General features: G+C 41.4%; 1 protein-coding gene across 1 annotated transcript in view; it reads right to left on the bottom strand.

Moving 5' to 3' along the window:
• The window catches only part of Ppargc1a (PPARG coactivator 1 alpha), a 657,537-nt gene that overhangs the window by 435,696 nt on the left and 195,336 nt on the right, over window positions 1-26,505 (bottom strand). Inside the window, exon 2 of the mRNA XM_031342259.1 lies at window positions 25,288-25,352. Coding sequence (XP_031198119.1) covers window positions 25,288-25,305 — 18 coding nt within the window. The 5' untranslated portion in view covers window positions 25,306-25,352. The remainder of the gene's footprint in view (window positions 1-25,287; window positions 25,353-26,505) is intronic.

A 26,505-nucleotide genomic window follows, 5' to 3' on the forward strand; every position in this document is an offset into this window, starting at 1 on the left:
ATATATATATATGCATATATATTTGGCCTAAGAAGCTAGGGCTAAAGGCCTAAAAGTGAAAGTGCTTACAAGGCAAATAATTTGAAGAGGCAGGATAAAATCAAAAACAGAATTTAAATGGCTGCAGCCTAAGAATTTATAAAAGACCAAGTCCTGACCTATGACAGAAATGAGAACTTTATTGGGCATGTAATTCAGAAAGACAGGAACCACTGATACAAGAACATAATGAATGTCAGGTTAAGGATTTAAATCTTAGTCTGACAAGGTTGGGGGGTGAGGGGGGAACAGAACAGTACTGGAAAGGGAGAAGGAGAGGCATGCTGTGAGTGTCCAGAGTGGGAGAGCTTGTACTACATAATTAGCCTCTTTGTAATTAACAATCTAGAGGGCCTATGAAAATTAAAGCAAGATGGGTAAATTCAGATTCTGCTGCATGGAGCCAGAATGTTAAAGCTATAAGTTTCCCCACGTTAGGCTGGACTCTGAGAGGTGCCAGGAAGTGAGGCTCATAAACCTCTTCCCATCTCTTTTTCTAATGTTCCTCACTGGCTGAGAGGGAGTGTGCTCCAAAGTTCTAAGGAGATGGCTGTGCCTTTGGGTTTCCTGTGTGACTTCAAGAATCACACTTTTCAATTCTGTTACTCTCTGGTATTAGAAACTGAGTTCATTACAGGCATAAGGTCAAGGCTGAGTGGATCTCTAAGCCAATGATAAATTCATCTTGCCTGTTATGTATTTATAAAAAGCAGTGGTATTAAATTAGTTGGGAAGGAAGAGAGAAGAATGCAGCTGCAGCTCAAAGATGTCTCTGGTAGGCATCTACTACCACCTTTCTAAAAGTAGAAGACAGTATCACAGGCTCTAGCTCTGTCATTTAAAAAAAAAATGAGGAGAAAAGGAAAGCTTACATATACATTGCCTCCACTGTTGTGTGTCAAATCCAAGAATCCATCTCATATAAAAGGAAGGGACATTTGGAGGAGATAATGCATTCGATTCCTTCCCATTACCCCTTCATGCAATCCAGAGAGAGGTGTTCATGGTCATGTGCTCCGTTTAGCATGTTAATTGTCAGGGATAACTTTCACTTTTGTAGTTCTTACTTAGTTTTGTTTTTAAGTCATGGTCTCATGTATCTCAGACTGCCCTCAAACGCTCCATGTTGCCAAGGCTGACCTTGAACTTCTGATTTCCCTGTATCCTCTAAAGTGCTGAGATTACAGGTGTGTGGCATCGCATCCAGTTTCTGAGGTGTTGGGGATCTAAGCCAGGGCTTTGTACACTCTAGGCAAGCAATCCTCCAACTGAGTTACAGCTCCAGCCCAACTTTTGTTTTCTTTATGGACAGTCAGTTGTTAAAACAATTTACAGGGGGAAAATAAAGCATTGTCATTGTCGAGGGCTCAGGAGATGTCATAGTCTCTCCAAGAGTCAACAACACAAATCCTTGCTTCCTGGACTTTCCAAAAAGCTCCTTTTAGAAAGACTTTTCAAGGCAAAAAGAGAGACTAACAAAAATCTCATTTTAGTAATGACCCATTGTGGAAAAACACTGGCTGTTCACTTAACAGCCACCAATTCACCCAGAATTAAAAAGAAACCTCGCCTTCTGAGGTCACAATCCTTAATCCAAGGGAGATGGTGACTTTAAGGAACTGACATTTATAAGAATCAAGAAAGGAAGGCTTCAGTAAAAATGTGGTGAGCAGGAGCTCTTGGGCCCTTAATATAGTTTATCTTCCACATAAAGGTACCTTGCAAACCTTTACACAAGGCCTTTATGAGGGAATAATTTCTGAGCCTGGGCAGACAATGGTCTTTCAAATCCATTCTTAGTTCAGAAAGCATTTGTAAGAAGGATTCTTTTCCCAGGTACAGCCCTGAGAAGTGTGATGCCCTTGGAAATCTCTGTAATTAACAATAAGCCTCTCTCACAAAGCAAAGTGGACCCTTGTACTAGGCGGTAGCTCTGGTGTTGCTATTTCTGACCAATACCCTTCATTTTATGCCATGTCTTTGTTTAAAAAAAAAAAAAAAAAAAAAAAAAAAACAAGGGCAAGAATAACCTAGGGAGAAATTTTTCAAATTTTGGATCAGAGCCATCAAATCAATAATGGTGGAACAAAATGAATTATCAGCCTCTACTGCCTCAATCACAGGGAAAGGCAAGGAGTTAGCCAAAAGAGAAACTGTGGTCAATGTTAAGAAACAGAATGAATTGACTTTGAGGTAGGCCTTATCTAATTAAATGAGACTGGGGGCAAAGGCAAGGTAAACTCATCCGGGCTGATAAGGAAGTGACTGTAGCAGGTGAGTCAGCTGAATTGAACTGCTTTTCCCAGCCCCAAAGGAGAGCAGAGAAAGCCGTAGAAGTGGGAGATTCCATGGGAATACTGCATGTTCTTAGAGCTGCATATCCTCTCATTTCGTGATTACATACACTAAATATAGCAAACTTTCAGCACGAGTAGTTAGATTATATTAATGCCCAAATGTTTCTTGTGAAGCTGAAGGATAAACTCCTGACTATGAGCTGCAGAAGTAGGAGAACCATGAGGCACACCTCCTAATTGTTACTATCGGTGAGCCAAGAGGTTTTAAAAAAAAAGAACCTACCACATGCTTGAAGACTTCATAGTAAGAGTTCTAGACTCTTGGGCTGAGCCCATAAACTGTAGCCATCAAGTACCTTATAGGTCATTAGATGGCATGAGCAAGATCTCTCTAAAGGCAGAAAATGCTCCTAGTGGCTTCTTCATGAATCCCTTTGAGGACATGCCATTGAGATAAGGTCCCATACGATGGGACCCCAGAGGAAGTTAACTTCACAAGCAGTAGCTCCTCTCCTTATTTTATAAAGAGCATGGCACCCCAAGTTACACATGAAAATGGGTCAGTGAAGCATCTGCTCTGAGCTGAGGGGCCTCTGCATGGGCTGAGATCCTATGCTGAAAAGTGAGACCCCCATCTTTCCAATCTCCCACTCCACTGAAGGTGGGTTCAGCGGCCCACTAGTGACACCCATGCCCTGCCCTGAGAAAGGGACTCTCCAGTCTAAAGTGGACACTCAGGTCCAGGTGGCAGCACTTTTCCACTGTAGCCCTTAGACACAAGTGTTCACCTTTTCTGCAAACACAGTGTTCTTTGAGTGTGTGCAAATGACACCCAGTGCCTCAGAGACACTTAAATAAGCCCAAGATGACTCACCATCTTGGGTCCTGTACAACTAATTATATGTTCAAGTCCCTTTAAAAAGTCACAAAAATTTCTCCCTGTGCTCTCTCTGCTTTTAAATGGCAAAGGGGTTTGACACAAGAGAGTGGGCCTGGCAATGCCAGTAAGAAATTAACATGAGCACCGGAAATAGGCTTTGGCCCCTCCATGGAGCTAAATTCAAGAGGCATGCACATGCTTATCAGGAAATTAGAAATCTTATTGGGGAGCTGGGTGGCAGATGGCAAAAACATTTAAATGCACCCCATTTCCAATTCATGAAGTCCATTGTAGCTTTGTATTACATTTTATTAGATTTGTGAATTTAGCTGGGAACCTATTATTCTAATAAAATGCAAAATATAATTATTGTTTTCTTGCTCTGAAACCCTGGGAATTATCTAACATTTTATTGTTTCCCCATCAAAAGTGATCCCAGCTTTGGATTTTTTTTTTCTTCAAGACTGTTAAAGAAATGTCACTTCCTCTCTGGTTTACATAATAGTTGTGTTTTGCTGCTTAACGGGGAAAGAGTTTAAAGGGAATTAAGGCAGAGGCTGTAAGTCAGTCTTTAGTTGCCTGAGCCAACTTTATTTCTTATATTTTTCTATGGTCCTTTCTGCCAAGCCAAATTCTCAATCGTCATTCAGGGCCCATTCATTGAGATGGCATTTGGGCAAAGCTGATCTACATATGTGACTTGCTTGTGGCCTTGTGCTCACCTACAATTACAGTAAATGAAGTTCAACTATCCATCCTGGATAGTTGAGCTGCCAGTCATGGGACATCCTCTCCTGCATCCCATCCATCCTTCAAAAATGCTTTTAAAATCCTTCCCACCATGCCCCTTGCCACTTCACAACTATTTGCCTTCATTAACAGAGATGGAAAGACTTTAAAAATACTAAGATATAAGACACTGCAAAAGATGCAGGCCTACTTTAGGAAACTATCATTGAGTCCTGAGGATGTGTGCAGGCCTCAATCAATGACACCATCTCCGATAATCCTTAAGGCAACATCATAAGGTAAGTGCTAATGGAGGAAACTGACACACAGAGGATAGATAGTGAATGAAGTGTCAGATGTCTTTAATAATAAATAGTAAGAGGCAAAGTCAAGATCCCATGGCTCATAAAGCTTCACCTCCAGCCGATGTAGAGAGTACCCACCCCTCCATCTGAGAGCTACCTCCATACGCAGCTGTTTTCTATCTACATACAGACTTCTCTTGGGACTCCACTGCCTGTTTTCACAATGAATAAAGCATAGGTTTCAGAGATTTTGACCCTGGCTCTGTCATTGATCAGCTCGGGAGCTTGCATCAGGGTCATTAACTTCTCTGACAGCCCCTCATTTGCCAAATAGAGATAATAACAGCACCCACTCATGCAGGTTATCATAAAGGCCAAATGAAATCGCGTGGCCTTGCATCGGGTATACACTGGGGGCCAGCTCTGTCAGGATATAAATGTAGAACGGTTCACACGTGTAAGCCATTTGTGGTCACTGGAGTGTCCAATGTACAAGCAGGTTCTACTTGTTGGGAAGTTACTACCTAACCCTCAACTGGACATTTTGCCTCTGTGGAATCACATCAATGCCACACTGTCTGCATGTGTGTATGTACATATAAATATGCTTTCCTATGTGGGTGGATGTGACTTGATACATTGTATTTGTATGGGGTGTATGTGTGTGTGTGTGTGTGTGTGTGTGTGTGTGTTTGTGTTTGATGTGCAGAGCTGTCTTTGTACATGAGGGTACCTGTGCAAATGTGTAGAGACCAAAGACCAACCATAAAATTGCTTCTCTACCTTAATTTTTGAGGAAAATCTCTCACTGTAGCTCATATACTCAGCTAGACTGACAGTCATCAGCCCCTCCTCACCATCCTCTGGTGTCTCTGCCTCCCCAGGTCTAGGATTATAGGTAAATGCGAATGTGTTTTAGCAATTCACACGGATGCTGGGAATCCAGACTCAAACCCTCATGTTTATATGGCCAGCACTTTATTAACAGAGCCACATCCCCAGCCCACCTCTACTGCATTTTTTAAGCATTCCCAGAAAATATTATGCAATATTATCTGTACATATATTATTAAAGTTGGAGGGATAGTGATAACATAGGAGCTACTTCCTGTGTTTCAGGTACTATACCACCACAGGATGTGCGGTATTTTTACACATAACCATTAAACCGATAGGTTGAATACAAAGCTATTAATTGTAAATTTACAAACAATAAAACGTGCATTGAAAAACAAGTTCAGCTGACTATGATTTGCGTTATGCACCCAGCAATTCCTACCCGAGCATCTTTGTGAATCGAGCCCAAATGACAGTGATCCTGCTCTCAAGGAGCTGAGACCCCTCTGTCCCTCATTAGAGTACTGGGGGAATATGGGGATGCCAAATGAAATCCGAGACAGTACAACAAGAAAGCTGAAGCGATGCAAGCGCACACTGGAAAAATGATCCGGTCCTCTTGGAAAATAGGAAGAGGCTCCACAAGCATGAGCTACGAACAGAAATCACAGACATCTATGGGTGGGATGGAGCTCCAATCACCTCTTTACCCTGACTTCAGTGTGCTATGAGGCAGCCACTTGGCATTTCTATTACTGAGTGTCCCTGTCTATAAAATGAGATTAAGTCAGCAGACACAACCAAGGCTGTGCACCCTCCCTAATTATTGAGGATTTGTAGGCTTCTTCAGGAATTAGAATCTAAGACTACATGTGTAAGGAGAATATCGTGTAGGGGAAGAATTCATACTGAGCTCCACAGCATGTAGCTGGCTTGCCTTCAACTAAAGCATGAGGGGGGAGTGGACTTTTTCTGAATTCTCACTGGAGCAAGCAATTGAGAGCCTTCTCTCTTAAACTCCCAAGTGGCAAAATATGTGCATGATCAAGAAACAAACGTACTAGATTGGCAAAGAGCAAGCTGCCAGGATGTTTAAGCTGCAGAATGAGTGCTTCTTTATGTGTCTCCTGTCTCTCTCCCTCCCTTCCACCCTTTTATTCTCTATGTTCCCATGCCTCTGAGTCTCCCCATCTCTTCCCCACACGTACCTGAACTCTCTCCCAATTTGAATCCTTGAAATCAAGCATGCTAAATGAATGTAATGTGACCCACACTATGTGTTAATGTGCTTCACATAAGCGGAAAGTGTAGAATAAATATCCACGACCGTTATTAGTCCAAGTTAATGCCTTTAAAAGACTCCTCATAATTTTCTGGAAAGGTATATCTTATACAGAGTCCCAGAAGGAATACATAACAGACTTTGGAAAAAAGAAGAAAGAAGACGGAGTCCTAAATCAGAAGCTTAGAGACACAGAGTCCTTCGGAAGCTGTGCGTGTCAGGTAGGAGGAGGACTACAATGCTTACTTCTCTTTTAATTATCTGATGTGCACACTACCCTCCTCTGTTGCCTTCAGCCAGGACTGATAAGAAAAGGCACCAATAAATATCGTGGCGGTCTGAAGGGAGAAGCTATGTTTCATGGGACTCCCTGCCTCTACAGCTGTTGTTAAAATATTACTGCTAATTAGCTGGCTAGTTATATATAAACCCTTACAAAGGAGTATTTTTACACAATCATAAAATAAATTAAACTACCAAAAATTCACGCTGTTAATTAAAATAACCCCTGTAGGAGGGGGGGAAATCGCTACAAGGCTGAGGTAAACAGGAGGCAATTTCACGAGCACAAACTGATTAATTTTATTTCCCATTACGTGTATTTGCTAATATCATCAGAATTAGGAAATAAAGCAATTTTGCCTTGACAGTAGTTCAAAGGGAGGCGGTGCTGGCAGAGGGATGCAACTATGAGATGCATGCTCAGCCGTGAGGCAGTTCTGCTTGGTATGGATGGAGTGAGGGCTTTAGAGCAAGCCTCAGTCCCCAGGAAGGACACAAAGATGGGGCACAAGGCAGAAGGCAAAGGACTTTATCATCTCATGGAACCGTGGCCTGGGGATATGGCCTATAAAGAGTCCCATCCTCCTCACACATAAAGATGCCTGAGGATATACAACCCCCACCCCCACCCCCCGCTGAGGAACAGCAAGTGGTTACAGAAAAGGACCTTCCACTCAAGGAATGTCTGAGACAGTTTACAGCAGTTGAAGATGGACAAAATGGTCCTTTATGCATTTTCCTTCTGTTCTAAAGTTTATAACATGGAAGGACTTTTCTATAATCTGTGTATAGATTCTATATTTACATGGTGGCCCAAGCCCCTTTAGGGACATTCTTTCACAAAATATCACAATGAAAGCATTAAAAAGCCTAAAATATACTTTGTGTAACAGTCACAAGATACTACGTAGAGGGATAAGATAGGCTCAGGCCACAGGATCTTTGGCTCTTTGTCAGCCTAGATAAATGATCAATTTTAATTCATCTGGACCACCATCCACAGGCATTACTGTATTCTACCCAGCCTCATCACGGCCAGTACTATATACACATTCATCTAGGGGAAAATAAGTCCTCAAAAGCTCAAATAAACTATTTCACAATCCTCTTTGGTCAGTCAGAAAATTTCTCAATTCTCTTTTGTGGTTATTTTATCATGGTGAGTGTGTGGGCGTGTGAGTGTGTGAGTGTATGTGTGTGTTTTCTCTACTTTCTTAAGCCCCTCCTATGCATCTGAGGCCCTGGCCCTGTTACGTAAGCATCCAGTTTTAGGATATAATTGTTCTGTAAGATTCCTAAGTTTTTTTTACTCAGACACTGAACACCTAGAAAAAGAGGCAGAACTCCAAGCCAAAATCCAGATGTCATGCCTGTACAATGGCAAACATTCCAGTGTCTGAGAATGGACAACACAGGATCTGATAGCGAATACCCCACTTTTAATAAAGAAGATAAACAGATGCATATACTATTCAAAATAGCAGGTAAAAATTAGGAAAACTCACTGTTGTAAGGGGTCTAATATTGCAGCATTTTGCTTCCTTGCAAAGTTTGTTTCTAAGTTGCATTTTGTACATCGTAACAGCTTAACATAACCCAGCATGTGCCAAGCTATAGAGAAGCACCTTCTATCTGTCTGTGTTATGTAAGCTCCCCAACTCTAACTCTTATTGACTCCTTTCTCCTTGGCACTGGATATCCTGATAACTCCACACAGCAGCCCAGGGGCCAGTTCTAAGTCATCATCTGAGGACCTTGCTTTCCTGAAGAGATCATCTATAAACCTAGATCTCTGGACACCTGTCCACAAAGCCTCATAATACCCAGCCTGCATCCTTGTATGCTGATGCTCACTTCTGCCCTTGGTCTTGAGATCCAGCCTAGGAAGGATAACTAGGTGCATCCTAGAAGGTTCTGCAGTTTCTAGGCCTGCCTTCTACTGTCCTTGCTGTTCCCCTCCTGGAACACTGCCCCTTGCAGCTAGCTGAGGGAAACACTGCTCTTTTTTTTCTCTTCCTCTTATCCAAGAACTCACATGTCATCCTCTCCAGGAAGCGGCTATGACATCATTAGCGAAGTCTGCTCCGTCAGCCTTGGCACTCTTGGATGTTTATCTCAGTGTCCTCTCCATCCACATAACCATGACTAATTCAGACAATCTCACACCCTTCGCGGTTCTTCTATCCTTTCATAGACTTTTCATTCACACAAAACAAAACAAAACAAAACAAAACAAAACAGTAACTTATAGCCCCCTGAAATGCCGCTGAGCTCAGCTGACTTTCTCAAAGGGGACACCGACACCCCATGTCCTCATGCTTGCTCCTGTCACCATACTTACACTTCGACTAGGACAGTGGCCTCTCTCAAATCTTAGAACCTCTTTAATGCCCACAATCCTGCACACACTTCCCCTATCTCCACTTTATTTGCCCAAAGTCAGAATCCACAGTTATGTACTCTGAGAATGAGCCCCCTTTTTCCTCACTTATCCCAGAGAACTTCTGGAAGTCTTTCTCTTCCACTAGACTGCGACCTGTTCAGGAAGCAGGAAGACTACATGACAAGGACTTAGCCAGGTGCCTGGTTCCTCAGAGTATTTTCATGTATGTGTTAAGTTATGCTAGCTCCCTGGCTCCCTGGAGTATCTCCTGAATGTGTGTTATGCTAGGTCCCTGGTTCCTTTGAGTATCTCACGAAGGTGTAGTAAGTGAATAAGTGAGTGATTTAGCAGATCTTCACCTCATCACGCATAACTGCACCACATCTCAAGGCAGAAGCTGCATCTTACTCATACTCATGGTTAGGACACTTTTGAGAGAATGATTAGGAAAGATATAGATACCAGGACAACTTCTATGTCTTTTATAACTAGATTTAGTGTCTAAGGTATAAAAAGTGATTTATCTCTCTCTAGAGTCATACAATGAGAGAGCAGATATAGCAAAACTATGAAGAAACAGTCCAACCAATGAACATGCTCTCTCCTCTCTCTTCCTACACTCGTGTTCCATGGTACAGCTATAAAGGAAGCAGGACTTAGGACAGTGATGGCAGTAGAAATGGCTTAGATTTCAACACCTTGAGTTAGAATGGAAAGTGTTGGAGTAAATAGGAAGAATGGAATGTATGTCATGGTGATCTGGGTTTCTGGCAGGAAGCAGTCCTGAGAGGCTCTGTGAACACAGGAGCCATGACTGGAGACAACAACATCAGAGACTTGAGTCACAGCCCGCCATCTGAGTTGGTTCCTGCCTCCTTACTCTTGCTCCTATTCTTAGATTTAGATACAATTCAGAAGGGACTCAGACTTTGAAGAGCCAAGCAGGGAATTGTTCTAGTCACACGGAGTCATTTCTTGCTGTTTCCTGGAAAAGCAGAGGGTGACAGTATTGGCCATCTTCACTGATGTAGAAGGAAAGCAACTTCTAAGCAAAATAAACAAGGTGGGTTGGCATCTAGTAAGTGAAAAGCGGTGCTCAGATCAATAGTGCACTGAGTCTCTGTCTCCCTTATTAGCAGACCTCCACCTCAGCACCCATAACTTTACCTTATCCATATGTTTACAACCAAGAAACTAAATATGCTTTCCATAACTCTTTGTGGGACTTCTCAGTGGAAGGGTCCTGCCAGGAAAACAATCTTGTTCCTCAGCATCTCTTCTTCCATCCAGTGAGTCTCATGACTTTAACCAAAACCGTTATTTCTAGAATGTTAAGAATGGATGGGGAGTTGGAAGTAGAGGGACAAAGGGAGAAAACCCAGAATAAGCCATACAGTCAGAAGGCTATGCTGCCCACCATTGTCCATGTGACTAATATTTCATATGATCATTCTTAGAACCAGATCATCAATTTTCTATGTGTGTTTCATGTGCTATCTTCATTGCACATATTAGTTTGCTGTGTTTCAATGACCTTAGTGGTTATGTGTCATTATGCCTAGATGGTTAAGTGGAGAATTAAAGGCTTAGATAAGTTGAATAGACCACACTCACATAGCACAATAGGCACATAGCACTGGAGTCAGGGTTCAAACCCAGATTTCCTGTTCTTGTACCGAAAGCAAAAAACACAACTGCAGTCTCTGTAAGAGTCAGTGAGACTTCTCATCAGCCAATCCCAGTAAGTTGTCAAACTAAATCAACAAGAGGCAATCTTGCTCCCAAGAGGCACTTAGGAATGTCTACAGATATTTTCAGTTGTCATAAATGAGTTGGGGCTGGTAGATGGATGGGAGTGGTGTCCCCCCACAAAGAAAAAAAATCCTGCAATCTACAAGAAAGCCCATACAATGTAAAACTGCCAGGTAAACCCAGACATTCTGCATGAGACATTGTCATCATTATGTACAATGGTTTCCTGCCACCTGCTTTGACCTGTGTTGAAAATGGAAGCAATAGTGGCTGGGTGATCACTCAATTAATAAAGAACTTGCTTTTGAGAACACATATAAATAAAGCCAGGTACCCTGAACTTATTATCCCAGCACTGTAGAGATAGAAACAGATTCCTGGACCTTACTGGCCAGGCAGTTTAGCCTACTTTAATAAGTTCTAGGCCAATGAATGACTGTCTCAAACATCAAGGTATATTGTACCTCAAGGATGACAATTGAGATTGTCCTGTGGTCTCCAGAAAGTGTTCCCTCTCCCTGTCCCTCTCTCTCTCTGTCTCTGTCTCTGTCTCTGTCTCTGTCTCTCTCTCTCTCTCTCTCTCTCTCTCTCTCTGTCTCTCTCTCTGTCTCTCTCTCTGTCTCTCTCTCTGTGTCTCTCTCTCATACACACACACAGACAAAATAGAAGTGTGTAACTTCTTTATTTCAACTGAGCTCCCTCAAAAGTTATAATTCTGTAAGATATGTTTTCTGTATCTTATTAATTTCTTAATATACAGTTACATGCTCATCAATGTCTGAAATTGGTAAAGGTCTTTTTAAGGAGGAGAATCAGAAGAGAAAGGAGAGGAACAGAGATGTAAAGAAAGAGAAGGGAGAAAAAAACAGAAAACAAAAAGAAACAGAGAACACTAAGATTAGAAAATAGCAATCCGCAGCCTTCAACAGCGGAGTCAGGTTACATGGAAATCAGCGCAGAGACAGCACAAGAGGCTGCTTTGTGTCTTCATGAATAACACTATGTGCTGGGTAAATGCCTTTCCCCATTTAGAAACAGGTAGTTAATGGGAACTGAAGTGATCAAATGCTGTGTACCCCAAGGTTACTTACATCATGGACCTGGGTGGCCCAGAGCTCATAAATAAAGCATCTGAGTGTCTTATTTTAGACCTGGTCAGATAAGCAAGGACTTGCATCATGTGAACGGAGCCCACAGTGTGACCTGACACTGAGCCTGGTAATTCCAGGAGCCCTTGGAATGTGACATTTCAAGCACAGTACACTGAGTTCATGCCCCATGGAAGCTCCCGGACCCATCAGGCCCTAATATCCCATTTGATTCAGCTGCTGAGAGAGAGGGCTGTCTCTGAGCTGGACTTACATTTATGCCAAGCGCATTCCCTGCTATGCAGAAGTTAATTTGAGGCACATTTGCAACTTATAAGTCTGATTTACTCATTTGCTGGTATGAGGACCACACACAGCTTGACAGCCTGCCAGCTTGTGAAGACCTTTCCCTTGGAAAAGATTTGGCCCACGGCTCGACCCGGCTTGGCAGCTTTAAAAAAAAAAAAAAAAAAGATACAGCTGCAGGACCCTGGAGGAATGTGGAAGTGAACATGAGAAAAGAAAGAGCTTTCTTCTTTTCCTCAAAGTTTTACATATAATTATGTAATCATATGCCTATTTGGAGACTTTAACGTAAATTGTGCTTAATTAAATTGTTGCCGATTTGTTATAAGTTCATGGGCTGTTTATGGCTATGCACCCATAAGCTCTATGTATGGGCACATGCTCATGCAGCACACCCTCCGTCACGATCATGTTGTTTTGAAGGTAAAGAAAATGCACTCAGTGAATAATTGCTCCAGTACACAGTACAACTAAAGATTTCAAAGGCTACTTATTTGCATGCCATACAAATTGCTGGATGAATAACTTTAATGTGATAATTTTCTGCTGCTATTGGGTTTTTCCTCACAGATTTCCTATAATTTGATATCAATCAAGTATGTAGGCTTTACATGAAATACATTATCCCCATAATAAAGACAGATTCTCTTGCATGGTAGATATAATTCATTGTGATCCGTGTCCTACTGTTTCTCATGCAGACTTTGGACTCAAAAGGAAATATCACCAAGGTATGTTTGTGAACTTCAGTTTGGGATAAGACAGCCTACTTTTTCCATGAGAGTGAGGAAAGAGCTGGTTATTGACTAAAAGCCACCATTAAGCAATGCATGGAACAATGTTTCAAAGTATGAAAATACAGACTTGTCTCTTCTTCCACTGAAGCTTGCTTGGGACAGTTCTCAGACACTGAGCCTCAATATGTTATTCCATACAACATGTATTTGTTAGAAGTAAATATCCTAGCTACACTCCCCGAAATAGTCAAGAAATGGAAACAGCCCAGATATTCACCAATGGATGAAGGAATTAAGAAATGTGGTACATCTTCTTGATGGAATTTTATTTGACCATGAACAAGATCAAAGCTATGATATTTGCAGGAGAAAAGGGTGGGATACGACTGGAGATCATTAGGTTAAGCAAAATAGGCCAAACTTGGAGAAAGAAAACCATTACATTTTCTCTCATATAAAAAATCTACATTCAAATGTACATTTATGGATGTGTAGAACATGAAAATAGAAAGGAAATTATTGGAGAACAGATAGGGCTCTTAAAGGAGACAGTAAATAACTTAGTAAGTACTCATGACAAGGAAGCAGGAGTAATTGTCTAGAAGGGGCAAAGAAACCCACAAGATGGGTTCAGGGCTGACAGTAAGAGGGTAGGAGTGGGGAGGTGAAATGAGCAAGAACACAGTACTGATGCCTGTGTTTGAAGCCACTGCTTTCTAGGATAACTTTTGATGTTAATTTTCAAACTAACTAACTAAATAAATACCCTACTATGCTTGTTGAGGTGATGTTAGAAAAGTACAAGATGCTTAGTAATAATTTCTAGCTACTGTTCCAACATAGTCAGGTCAGCATCTCTAGGGAGATGTACTTCTAACCATATTTCCATGTGAAATCGGCTTTCTTCTGCTCTTGGTTTGTTTCAGGGTGTTGTTGTTGTTGTTGTTGTTGTTGTTAATACTGGCAGCCACATCTGGAGCCTCACACACTCTAAGCAAGCATGTATCAATGAGCTGTATTCCCAGCACTATTCTATGAGTCTTGGATAATATGGATTTGGGTTATTGGTTTTTTGGATTTTTGTTTTTTTACTTCCTTTTCTGTTGCTACAACTGAATATGTCAGACTTGATAACTTATCAAAGGAACTCTCTTTCTCACAGTTCCAGAAGTTGGGAAGTCCACAGTTGAGAGACTGCCTTGTGGAAACCTTTTTGCTGGTGGGGATCTTTTTGCAGAGTTCCAAGTTGATACAAGGCTTGGTGGTGGGACAGCAAGCATGCTGGAAAGAGTTGCTTTTACAACAAAGCTATTGTGTTGATAGTCTACTAGTTCACAAACTGATTGATTCACTTATGGGGGCAGAGTCCTCATGACCCCATCTTCCAAAGGACTTATTTTTCCAATGCCATTAGCAAAGGGTTCAGGGTCCCAGCACATGAAGCCTGAGGAGACATATTTACATTATAGTAGAAGGTCTTCCTCCCCCTCCATATGAGGGCTATAGTGAAATTATGGAGAATGAGTTTATAAGCCCAATGGTTGTAAAAAACAAACAAACAAATGAACAAACTTCCTAATGTAACAGTTTTTCAGTTGAAGACACCTACTTGGCTAGTACTCTCTGTGGCCTCAACTCACCAGAAATACAATATTAAGACAAAATACCTGCTCAGAATGATGACCCAGTGGCCCTTACAAAAGGAAAACTTGATTTACATCATTTGATAATGTATATCAGGACATAAAAACAGAAATATGAATGTGAAAATACATTAGAATTTTCAAGGCAAAGTCATTTTTTTTCAAGTTTGCACTAGGTAGTCTAGTAAAAATTCAACTTGCTTTCCAAGCATTCTAGTTTATGAAACGCTTCACTGTATTTCAACAGATAATTACTCCTTTCATTTGCTATTCCAGCTTACCACTATGATGGCAGTAAAGTAACTTTAATTTAAAATTCCTGAAGATGCTTAAAAGTAAACAAGTAACATAACTTACATCAAAGAGATCAGCTATCTACTTGGAACTGTGCCTGGACCAAGGGCATAGATTGCCAGCCTGGGGATAACGTTGTGAACCTTTTTCCAGGTAGCTCACAGGCTGAGTTGAGTCTGAGAGTGAATCACACTGCCTTAGCAGGTACAGTTGCTTACTGTGCTTGTGTTGGAGCCTGTTGTTCTGAGAATGGAGTCACAAGGCCTGATTGCCTTCTATCATTTTCTATCAGCCTACAAATGGAGGAATCTAAAGGGGAAAGATTGACATCCAACATTTGCAGCAATTAAAGCGTAAGTTCTTTAGGGAGAAAATCACATAACTCACCCATTCAATCCAACATCTATCTGGCTGGGCACAGAGCTGTACCCTACAGAAGATACCCGGGGCATGATAAGAGCCATCCCTGGAGGTGGCCATTGACTATAAATAAGGAAAATCCTCAATGTTGCTCTGCAGCAGCATTCTCTACCCAAACTCAAGGACACCCTCTAATTCTCACAAAACCCACAGACTTCCCTTGCATATGGCTCAGAGAGAAAGATATCCATTTCACCACACTTGGGGAAAGGGTACTGTGCCTAAGCTTTTTGCCAACTGATTTCTCTCTGGAATCACAGAGGAAGAAAATTTCATGCCCTCACACAAGAACCATGGCACCTCTGTCTGGAACCCAGCTGTATTCAAGATTTACTGTGTGGCCCTGGGCAGATCATCGGACCTCACTGGGTCTTAATTTCTTCATCTGGAAAATGAAGACGCTATGTACATCACAGGCACAGCATCTCAAGGTTAATGCAGCGGGCTGATATTGAGATGCAAGTGAATGGGGGAATATCTAATTCTGAGAAGGAAGTCAGGCACAGCAGCCCACACTTCTGAGTACAGATAGCATGTGCAAGATCATAGCACTGAGCCCCCGGGTCAGTCACGCTCATGAGGAGCACAATAAGCCATTCACCATACACCACCTGGAGTCTTTTATTGTTATTGCCAAAGTGAAGTTGATAAAAACAAACAAAGCAAAAAGGTCGAAGCCCTAATTTATCAAAAGTTATTGATACAGATTGCATATTGACAAGCAAAGGGCTGCTTTTAGATTCACGCCAATAAATCCATTTCATAATACAGTCCTATCCCAACACTTCGTCCCCAGATCTATCCATCTAGATATTAGAAATCCATCCTGCTTCGCCTGCAGTCTGTCAAATGTCACCACAGAGTGCAGGAGCCACCCTGCCAAGTCTATATCCTGAACGAAATCCCAATGGAAACTTGCAGATATAAATAACCACTATGAACGTACAGGAAAGAAAAACAGTTCTCAAGTCTGACTGTTTCTTTTTACCTTTAGCCTGGGCTAAGAAAATCATACAGTCTAGAGCCAATCTAAAACTAGGTTTAATCAATCTCATTTTCTAGTTACTGTGACAACTATTTTAATCTGTGGAGCAGCATTTGGGGCATGGACAGAAGTTCTTTGGTGGCATTTTTGCAGGCAGTCCCTAAAGATTTGTGCCTTGGCTCACAATAGGAAGTAGCATCTAATGACACTTTGTGTCTTATGCTATGAGGACGGGGGGAGGGAGGGGGGGAATGTTCTACCTCCTTGTGGACAAATGATGAAGATGCTGAAGAGTCAGTTTTAAGGAACCCCCAGTTTATCAGGGGAAAAAACTTACTTCCTGGATGTTTGTAAGGCAAGGGAATGTGCTGTAAGAAAACAGAAGACTGAGCCTGCCCATAGAGCTCTCCTCACTTAAACAGCACAGAACCAAGAGTTTGCAACCTGAGCCTCAGTTTCGCCACCCTCGGCAAGTGAGGAGGCCTTAAGGCATAGTAGGTACTCAATAAATATCTGTTTAAGCATAATTTGAATTGAGAAATAGTGAATTATTGATATCACCGGTTGCTCAAAGTTGCAATAATCCACTGTGGAGATTATATCCTTTGCCCACCAGAACTCAAGATGGTAGAGGCAGACGAGGATGTGATAAGAACTCTTTGCCTCAACCCTAGATAAAGGAAATGGACAAAATTGGGTAAAGAGTCATGGGGGTGGGGTGGGTGCATGTGTGTGTATGTGTGTGTTTCTCTGTGTGTGTCTGTGTATGTGTGTGTGTATCTGTGTGTGTGTGTGTCTCTGTGTGTGCCTGTTTATGTATGTGTGTCTATGTGTGTATGTGTATGTATGTGTGTGTGTATGTGTGTGTATGTGTGTGTCTGTGTGTATGTGTGTGTATGTGTGTGTGTCTCTCTGTGTGTGCCTGTTTATGTATGTGTGTGTCTATGTGTGTATGTGTATGTATCTGTGTCTGTGTGTGTGTGTATGTGTATGTGTGTGTGTTTGTGTATGCGTGTTTGTGTGTGTCTTTGTGTGTGTGTCTGTGTCTGTGGGGGGGGGGTGGGGAGTGTGTGTGTGTGTGTATCTGTGGGTGGATGTGTGGGTGGGTGTCTCTGTTTGTATTTGTGCATATTTGAGAGAGATGGACAGAGAGAGAGAGAGGTTAACATCTCAAAGATACAGCAGTGTAGAGCTAGAGTCGGAGGCATGGGCCCCGTGACTCCAGTTGGGAGGTGCTACCGATCCTTGCCCTGGTTGGGGTTGGTTCCATGATGGTTTCTTGCAATGATCCTTGCCCTGGTTGGGGTTGGTTCCATGATGGTTTCTTGCAATTTATGAACTAACACCTGTGCTCATTTGCTTAGGGAACGAAACCCCATTTTAATATTAGCCTCAATCAGGTTGTTAAAAACTGAAAATCCACTGCAAATATAAAAGCCTAAGCAAAGATTGGTTTAAGATTATCTGGGCTTTGGGGTTTTCTGACCACAGCTGAAGGAGAGACTTGGGAGACACGGGCGCCTCCCTGGATAAGGTAAATTAAAACAGTACGGGGGCAAGAGGTGTTCAACTTGCCTATTGAGTTGTGCTAAGCGTTCTGAGTCTTGGTGCATGGCCTCTTTAAAATCTGTCTTCGTGCACAATAAATAATGGCTGGGGAGGGCTGGTTAAAATAAGAAGAAGGACAGGAGAGTGTTGGGGGAAGAAGGGGAGAGAATATCAAAAACATCTGGTCTCCCAGGTCCCCACGTTTTGGCAAGGCCATGGGAGGATTTCTGTGCCTCCCAGTGGCACATGGAGAATAGAAATGAACTTCACTCAAGCTCCAAGGTCCTTCTCCATGCTTCCAGCCAGGATGAACTACTTCCTCTGCATCCAGAGTTAAAGAATTTATTGCTGTTACTAACACATGACAGCAAGTTAGAGGACACAACATAGCAGGTCCCCTGGGATCCCCAATCTATCCCTGCCACTATCATTCACTGCTCCGGAACTTCCCAGGCCATTCGTTTGGGGAGCACCCATAGGACTTTCATCACCTCTGATTGCTCCCTCCATTCTTCATCTCATATGGCTCACTAAATCAAGTTACTTTGTAAAATAAAAAGTTTTACTTGTAAAACGTTACCATCGTCATAAACACCAATATCAATTCCGCCATATTTTTTTCTATGCTGTGGGTAGAATCATTATTAATAAAACAGCATAGCAAAGCAATCAGGAAAATAGATCTGCCCCTGCTAGCTTTCTGGTGTTGGGCAACTTAAATTTTCTCTGCTTCAGTAATATTTGTAAAAGGTTTGTGCCACCTAGACTGTCCCCTGATATGAATAAAACTTTTGGAAACACTAAGCATAAGACGGTCTGTCATCCTTTACCTCGGGGGTTTGCTGACATTGTGATTTCTCCTTGGTGTATTAGTTGGAGCCATTCTCCTGCTTGAACCAAAGCCAGAGCCAATCAAGAGCCCATTTGCCACTGACGGAAAAACTTAAACACAAGAGTGACTGCTGCAACTTCCTGAGCACTTAACTAGGAAGTGCTGTGCTCAGTACGCCTCACATATCATCTACTTGAGTCTTCATGCTGACCCTAAGAGGAAAGCCCTGGCTTAAAGAGCAGTTCCCACCACTTCTAACCAGAGAGTCAGAATTGCAACCCAGGGTGTCTGACGCTAAAGTCTGTGCCCATTTCATTGACATTATTATAAATTCCCTCTGCCAAGAGCTCACTCCAAAGCCTAGCTGGATGCAGCCTCCATCTCTCCCCTACCAGGTGCACTTCTCCCCCAGGACTTGGTAACTCTACACTATAACATAATTCTGTAGCTGTTTGTCTGCCCTGTGATCCACCCCCATTATTCAGAGTAACTATTCCTACTCTATGCGTTTTGGAAGCAAACCGTTCTAAAATTTTCCTGATTTTCAGAAAGGTTCACAATACACTAGACTAAACAGTTTCTTTACAACTCTGGTCATCTTTAACAACACCAAATACTGTCATGTTCTGTGATGTAAACATGACCGCAGGGCAAGCTTTCTCCGAGTGGTGCAGGGTGACTGTTAAAACCCCTGACTCCCAAGTCCTTCCCCAGATCTATTGAATCAGAACCTCTGGGTTAAAGGGCAGGAATCATTCCAATTTAAGAACCACCGCCTTAGGGGATGTACAGGCTTTTGACCCTGCTTAACACTCCCAAGTACAGCAGGACTCTGGTTCTTAGGTCTGCTTCTCATGCTTTTTCCAACCTCTCCCACCCTTCAATTTGACAGCTCTCTCTTTTCACTGCCAACCGACATGGCTGGATGAAGATCTCCGATTTCTTCTTCTACCAAACTAATGGCGTGACGTCTAAAATGTTTTTTCTGTAGCTATAGCACACTTTCTTGCAAACTGTTTGTTAGGCAGATGCCCAAAATGAAGCATATCATCTCCGAGTTCTTTTATGGGCCTGAGAGAATCACCAGGATTTCCCTCCTTCGTCTCTGGTCCCCATCAACACACCCTTCACCATATCTTTGGCCAAGAACAATGGCATAGCTGTCTGGCACATCTGGTCATACTTTGTGACAGATACCTTATTTTTAACAAATGGTCAAGGCTATCAGAAAAAGGGATGGGGGACTCATATTAATTAGTCAGTGTCATCCAAAACCATAGTATAGTTTGAGACTATCTCCCCAATTTACAGCAGAGCCACTGTGGTATGTTTGAAAAGTCACCTCTTAAACAGTGAATATTCCAATTGTGGGAAATAGCAATCTCTGTACTAATAATTACACTACCATCTACTTTTGAAAGGCTCGCATGAAAACCATGGCCAAGGGAATTTGTCTTAAAAAAAAAAAAAAAAACTCCTCTGTAGAAGAGAATGTCACAGTATCCAGAAAAATCTTCTAACCTTTAAGTTTTAGTTATCTTATATTGACCACATTCTTAGTATGTTGGTATGCTATCTAAAAATAAGATTTAAGAAGTAGGTTTTAAACTGTGGGATTTTTTTTAAATTGTAAAAAAAGTTCTTTTAATGTTGCTATTGACTTTCTTTCCAACACTTATAAGTTGGAAACACAGAATTTAGAAGGTAAATTTAACATTACAGTTATGAAGTCAGAAGGTGGAAAGGTTGTTTGGAAGCTACGGTGGTGGGGAGATGTAAATGCTGGGAATTAGAACAAGGTTCACAGTTGTATATGTAGGAAAAAAGACACAATATCAGTAGTTGGTAGATATGGGTTAGAAATCTCCCTGGGGGCTAGTCTGTCAACTTCCATAGGTTTCAAGTTCTTCAAAATAAAGGGGGGAAAGTTCATATATATATATATATATATATATATGTATATATATATATATATATATATATATATATATATATATATATATATATATATATATATATATATATACACAAGAAGGCTTAGTCAGACATGAACAAGAGTGAAGCCATTGGATTCAACCAAATGTGGGTCTCAGTGTGGGACACGAGTATTGAAGTTTCAAAGACTAAGGAAGCGCTCGTCTGATCCTTATGATGACAGCCGCGTTAATAGTCTAGTACCTATGATGCACCGCACTTGCTTAGGGCTTACCCTAGGAGCCAACAAGAGCAAATGCATCTATACTCACAGACTGCCTGGGGCAACCACTCTTGACTCCGTAAAGCCCAATTTGCTGGTGTTATTTACCCAATGAGTCCACTTGGTGCTAAGAAACTACCCAGTGTTAGAAATCCACTCTGTGTTCCTACACTGATCTGAATTCCAAACTAAAGGGTAAGAAGTCAAATTGTATCTTTATGAGATTCAAGATACACAGAAGACAGGCCAGTTCCTACCATCAAAAATATCTCTGCTATTCACTAGGTGCCATTTTGATATATTTTTTTTGTCACTGTCATGATCATTATAGATGTCTTTCATGTTTCTACCCAATTCAATTGATTCGATAAGTCAAAAAGTTGATTATAAGTCAAAGAGTTGGTACTACCTAATCTTTGTTTCTTTGACATCCAGGATAGTGGTACCTGAAGGATTCATCAAATATTTCTTGGGTGGTGAAACTTAAGTCTCTTTATTCACTTTTTACTCCAGGATTTGCTATAGTTCGCATGGATTAACCTAGATTGCCTGATTAACATAGCCACTATCTATTAGAGACTTATGATGTACCTGTGCTTCCCTAAGGTCTTTCCATATATTAACTTAATTAGACCTCACACCAAGATGTGACTAGTAAAAACTCCTTTTCCCAGTAAGCAAAAAGAAAAAGCTATTTTTATCAGCCACACAAAAAGAAGTCATATCAGATTTGACCTCCAGGAGACTCCACTGAGCTACTTCCCAACTAGACACAGAATGGAGCTTCCTAAGTTTGAACATGTTCAGGTCACTTTATCTAAATATCACCAAGGGGACTTTCAGAGAAGCAATTCGCAACCCGCATGGCCTGGGCAGGCAAGCCAGACTTTCGGACTTCCTGTTTCAATACACCTTTCTAAATCCAACGGACTAAAAATAACCTGTAAGGGATGAGTCTCAGAACCGCGAGAGGAGCTGCAAGAGGACATATCGGGAAAGAATAGTCCTCACGTTTGAAAATACTGCCTGTGCTTTTCAGACTCAGCAAGTTGTGTGTTGTGACGAGGAAACCAAGTTTCCAATTATTGGAATTCCATAGTGTATTTAATTATGCAATTATCGTACTGTATTAACAAATGCTAAAGCGCAGCCGTAGTTGCTTGAGACTCAGGCAATTTGGAAGAACAAAATTTATTCTTTCCCTTAGTTGATTACTTCTCAGGAGTCCATCCATTTCTCTGGATTATAGAAATGATTCTATTTTTGAACTGCTTCATTCAGAAATACAAAGCAAGCCAGACCCTCATTGTTTGCCAGTCCAAATTTAACCCCAGTACAAACGAAACATATTCAGGGGGAGAAATGTCCACCAAAGTCACATCGTTTTCTCCCATGAAGTGCTTTAGGCTCCCTTTCTCTTTCCAAATTCCAATAAATATAGTGTAAACAGAAATTTTAAAAAGTGGTTGTACAAATTGCATGTTTTCAGCGATGTGAACACAAATACATTTCTGTTCATTTGCTTAATAAGAATTTATCCCACAAAGTTCATAAATCAGGCTGTAAAGCCTGGAGCACACCATCAAAGCATCAAAAATAGGTGTTCTCTGATGCTGCCGTTGCTACAGCAAATGTGAAATGCAATCATGCGAAATTAAACATTCCATACATTTTCTATTCATTCTCTAACACTCTCCCAATACTCCAAATAGACTATCACACTTTTGAGTTTAAGGGGACAGAAAGGGAATCAAATTTCTTGTTTCTGGGAGCATTTACAAGTAATAGGTCTTTTCATTTAGAGCTTTTCAGCTAAGAATCACCAGGCTGTTTACCCATAAAACATAATTAACCCATACAGTCTGCTACATCCCTGCCTAACAGGAGCTCTCCCTGATGATGGAGAAGCTGTTCTTATGTTTTCTCAGCCTGAATGTGGTCCAGGCCTTTAGAGGGGATGTCTCATTTCCTTGTGTATGACTGAGAGGTATCGTCTCACAGAGGAAACCTCAGCCCTTCCTCCCCAAAAGATACTAGTAAAAAACAGACTCTAGACCCTGATAACTTCTCATTTGAAATTAACCACAGAACCAGTGAGATGAGCTATATTATTTGCCTCTGCTTTGGTTTGGGAGTGGTAAGATTTGGTATCTTAACAGCTCCTATGCCACAGGACAGCTGAGATATGATGAGCTAGTATATGAACTTCACTTGTTTTAGCATCCAGCTTTAACAATGTCAGCAGTTGATATCAAGTCACTTACCTATGACACCTGACCTCTTAAAGTCATATCACAATGACCTCATGGGAGCTTGAGTATATGCTCCCATGGAAGTATATACTCAATAGACGTATATACTCAATGGAAGTATATGCTATTATTCCAAATCTTCTAATGGAGAGGGGGATTTCAGACAGGCCCACCAACACTCAGAACTTGTACCCCTGGAAGCCAGGTTAGCATATTTCCTCTATGCCTCTTTCTATCTAGAGCAAGCCAACAGAATGGTTCAGACAGGTCTCTGCTTATTTTGTGGAGGGGAATAGAGGGGTCTTGTTTGAAAGTAGACATAAAAATCATTTTGCTGCCAAAGCCTGACTTGCATAGCAAAAAAAGAAAGAAAAAAAAAAAAGACCCAGATAGGCAGGAGACAGGACAACAAGACACCATCATCATGATTTCTGCTAACTATGAAATGAAAGTTAATTTCATGCTTTGCATCCGCAGACAAAAAGGTTCAGAGCTGTTTAAATTCTCTTCAGCCCAATGACAGTTAGTAAACAGGAAGCTTCGTGTTCTAATGCTTGAAATCACCCTTTGGATCTCAATATATTATTTATGCACTCCGCTTAAAATAAACAACAACTCTGAAGTAGGTGAGTGGTCTCATTTAGCGTGAACTTTTTTTTTCACTCTGACAGTTACTTTAAAACATCAGTAAACAACCTTAATTCACTTCTAACGAATTAGTAAGCTACTGCTGTGTCTACAGGAGGCAAGCAGATTGTATTATTAACCAAAACAACTTTCTCCCTGTCAGTCATCTGCACTGCACAGAGGGCTGTGAGCCTTGCATCCTGATGCTCAAAGCAATCCGAGGGCACACCTGGTTCCAGACGGCATCTTCTGAGGTAGCTCTCTTCCACCTTTGACTAGCTCTCTTGACTCTGAGGTGCAGAATGGGGCCTGGAGAAGGTAAACTCTCAGTGCTGCTTGTTAAGAAAGATATGAATAGATGAGAACCTTTCCAAAGGGGCAGGCTTTGAAGACTTTTACTGTGAGTCCCCTTATGGACAGAAATTAACCTGAGACTACCCTTAACGGACCTGCAGGTGCTACTATAAATATTTGAAAGAGTTTCATGTTTAAGGGCGAATATTTGTTTATTTGTTTGTTTGTTTGTTTGTGGAGATAGACAGTAAAATTAAGATTCAATTCAGGGAAGGTACATAAAGGATGGACTTGTCATCGACTAGGGAACAATGATGCTATTGGTAAAATTTCTGCCCCTCTGGGGGTGCTCAAGCAATGGAGGGATGAAGTCCTTAGAATTGGCCAACAGATGTAAGCTCTACAACCTCATACTTGAATCCCACAGCTGGGCATTAGAATAGACTCCAGGAAGTTTCCAAATCCTTTTGGGTTAGGGGATTTTTAAGGGTACCATCTACTTTTTCCAAGGAAACTTTCATGGGTTAAATAGTGGAGACATACCCAGCTAGGCCATGGTCAAATGTCACTTCTAGGATGCTGGTTCATTCAGGTACCTCGTGCTACCATTACAAAAGAAACTCATGTGAAATAGCTGCTGGAGACGATCCTACTTCTGCCCATTCACTGGGGCTATGTGGCTTTGAAACCTTTGCCATCTAAGGGATAAGAGGCAACTTTAAGTCACCTAATCAATAACACATGGTATGAGGGGGTGGTCTGTACCCAGCTCACCGTTCTGTTGGCCTCCTCTCCACAAGTCTGGAAACACAATATTAGCAAACCATCTAGTTGACATTTGTCATCTACATGTCACTCACCCTTATTGAAACCAGCCCCTCCTCCAAAATACAAACTGAGGGCTTTAAACACAAGCTCAGTGTAACTGATGGGGGGGTGTGGAGAGAGCAGTGAGGAGAGAGAGATAAAAACACCTGGAATTTATATCAAGAGTTTATAGCAACATTTTTACACACTGTGCAGACATTTATTATTCCAAATTATCTAGTCAACTTTATACAAATTTACAGTTTTATAGAAGGTGCATTTTTCTACATCCAACATGTAGATAAAACACTTGAGAGGTCAGAAACATTAAATTCCTCAAAGACAGTCAGGTTATCAATATCTGGGTGTGAAACATGGTGTTACTGAATTCCTGATACAGCAAAAACAGACATCTGGTATTTGCAGTTTGGAGCAATAGAAAAGAACATGACAAGAATGTGTTATACTTACAAAGTACCCTTCATCCATGGGGCTCCAATTTTACCAATATTAGTTCACTGATTTTCGCAAAAAACCTGAAAGGAAGAGGGTAGGTTTGTGTTACCCTCACTTTGCAGATGTGGACATTGAAATAAAACAAGGGGGCACATTATAGGGCTCTGACAGTGAAGTGGGGCAGGGGAGAAGGACAGAGTGATAACTTAGGTCTTCCATATCACAGCATAAGACTATCACCCATTCCTCCCCCGGAGACTGAGATCCTCATTCAATTCTTAACACAATCTCAGCTTCCACACAGTTACCCCAGGTAAGCAGCAGTGAGGAGAGACCTGAATTATCATGAAGCCAGACCCCGACATCCCTTTAATTCCTTGAGAGGGTAGGATATGCTTCCTCATGTTCTGTTTAAAACATGGAGGGAGGATAAAGCAGACAACATGCAACCATCTAACAGAAATTTGGCCTGAAAAGAATGTTTCCACTGCTCAGTTCGTTGTACGTATGTTCACATTTCAGCATATGGACTTGTGTTTAAAGTGCATTCCAAGGGAGTCAGAATGCTTCAAATGTGATCTCACAACAACATTTTTAGAAGGATGTATTTTTAACAAATCTTTCTAAGACATCACATCTTTTCTACCACTCATGGGCCATTGTTCACACATCAAAATAAGACATTTATTTGGTTGCTACTACAAGGAGTTCATCTTCAAATGTGGCTTCTTGAAAGACACAACAATGTGGATGGTACAGGTCTTGCCATGAGGAAATTTTTTATCCTGTGGTTTGGTGATGTTAATGCAGATGCAATCACTATGACCACAAACCGTCCAGAATGTCCTGTCAGTTTCTGGACCCTCTTAGTAAGCCATGGACACTTGTCTTGGAAAGAGGAAAAAATCTTTAGGGAAAATTCTTGAAAAAGATGAATCTGGGTTCTATATATATGCCATGCTATCAGAAATGATAAAACATAGGTTTTCTTAGAAAATATGAATCTAGAGTCTCCCAGCACACATTTCAGGATCGCAGTCTCACGTGACCTTCTCTGTACCCAACCATGCAACAGTGATTTCTTTTCTCCTCAGATATTCAAGTACCTTCCCATTCCAGACTCTCTTCCCATCTGTTTCTCTGCTACAGAGCCACTGTGGATTAACCATCTCCTTCATAGAATCACTGCCCAAAGACCCACTCCCTGAACCTACCTCCAACCACATCTAGAGG

The sequence above is a fragment of the Mastomys coucha genome, unplaced genomic scaffold, assembly GCF_008632895.1.
Source record: "Mastomys coucha isolate ucsf_1 unplaced genomic scaffold, UCSF_Mcou_1 pScaffold22, whole genome shotgun sequence".
NCBI lineage: Eukaryota > Metazoa > Chordata > Mammalia > Rodentia > Muridae > Mastomys > Mastomys coucha.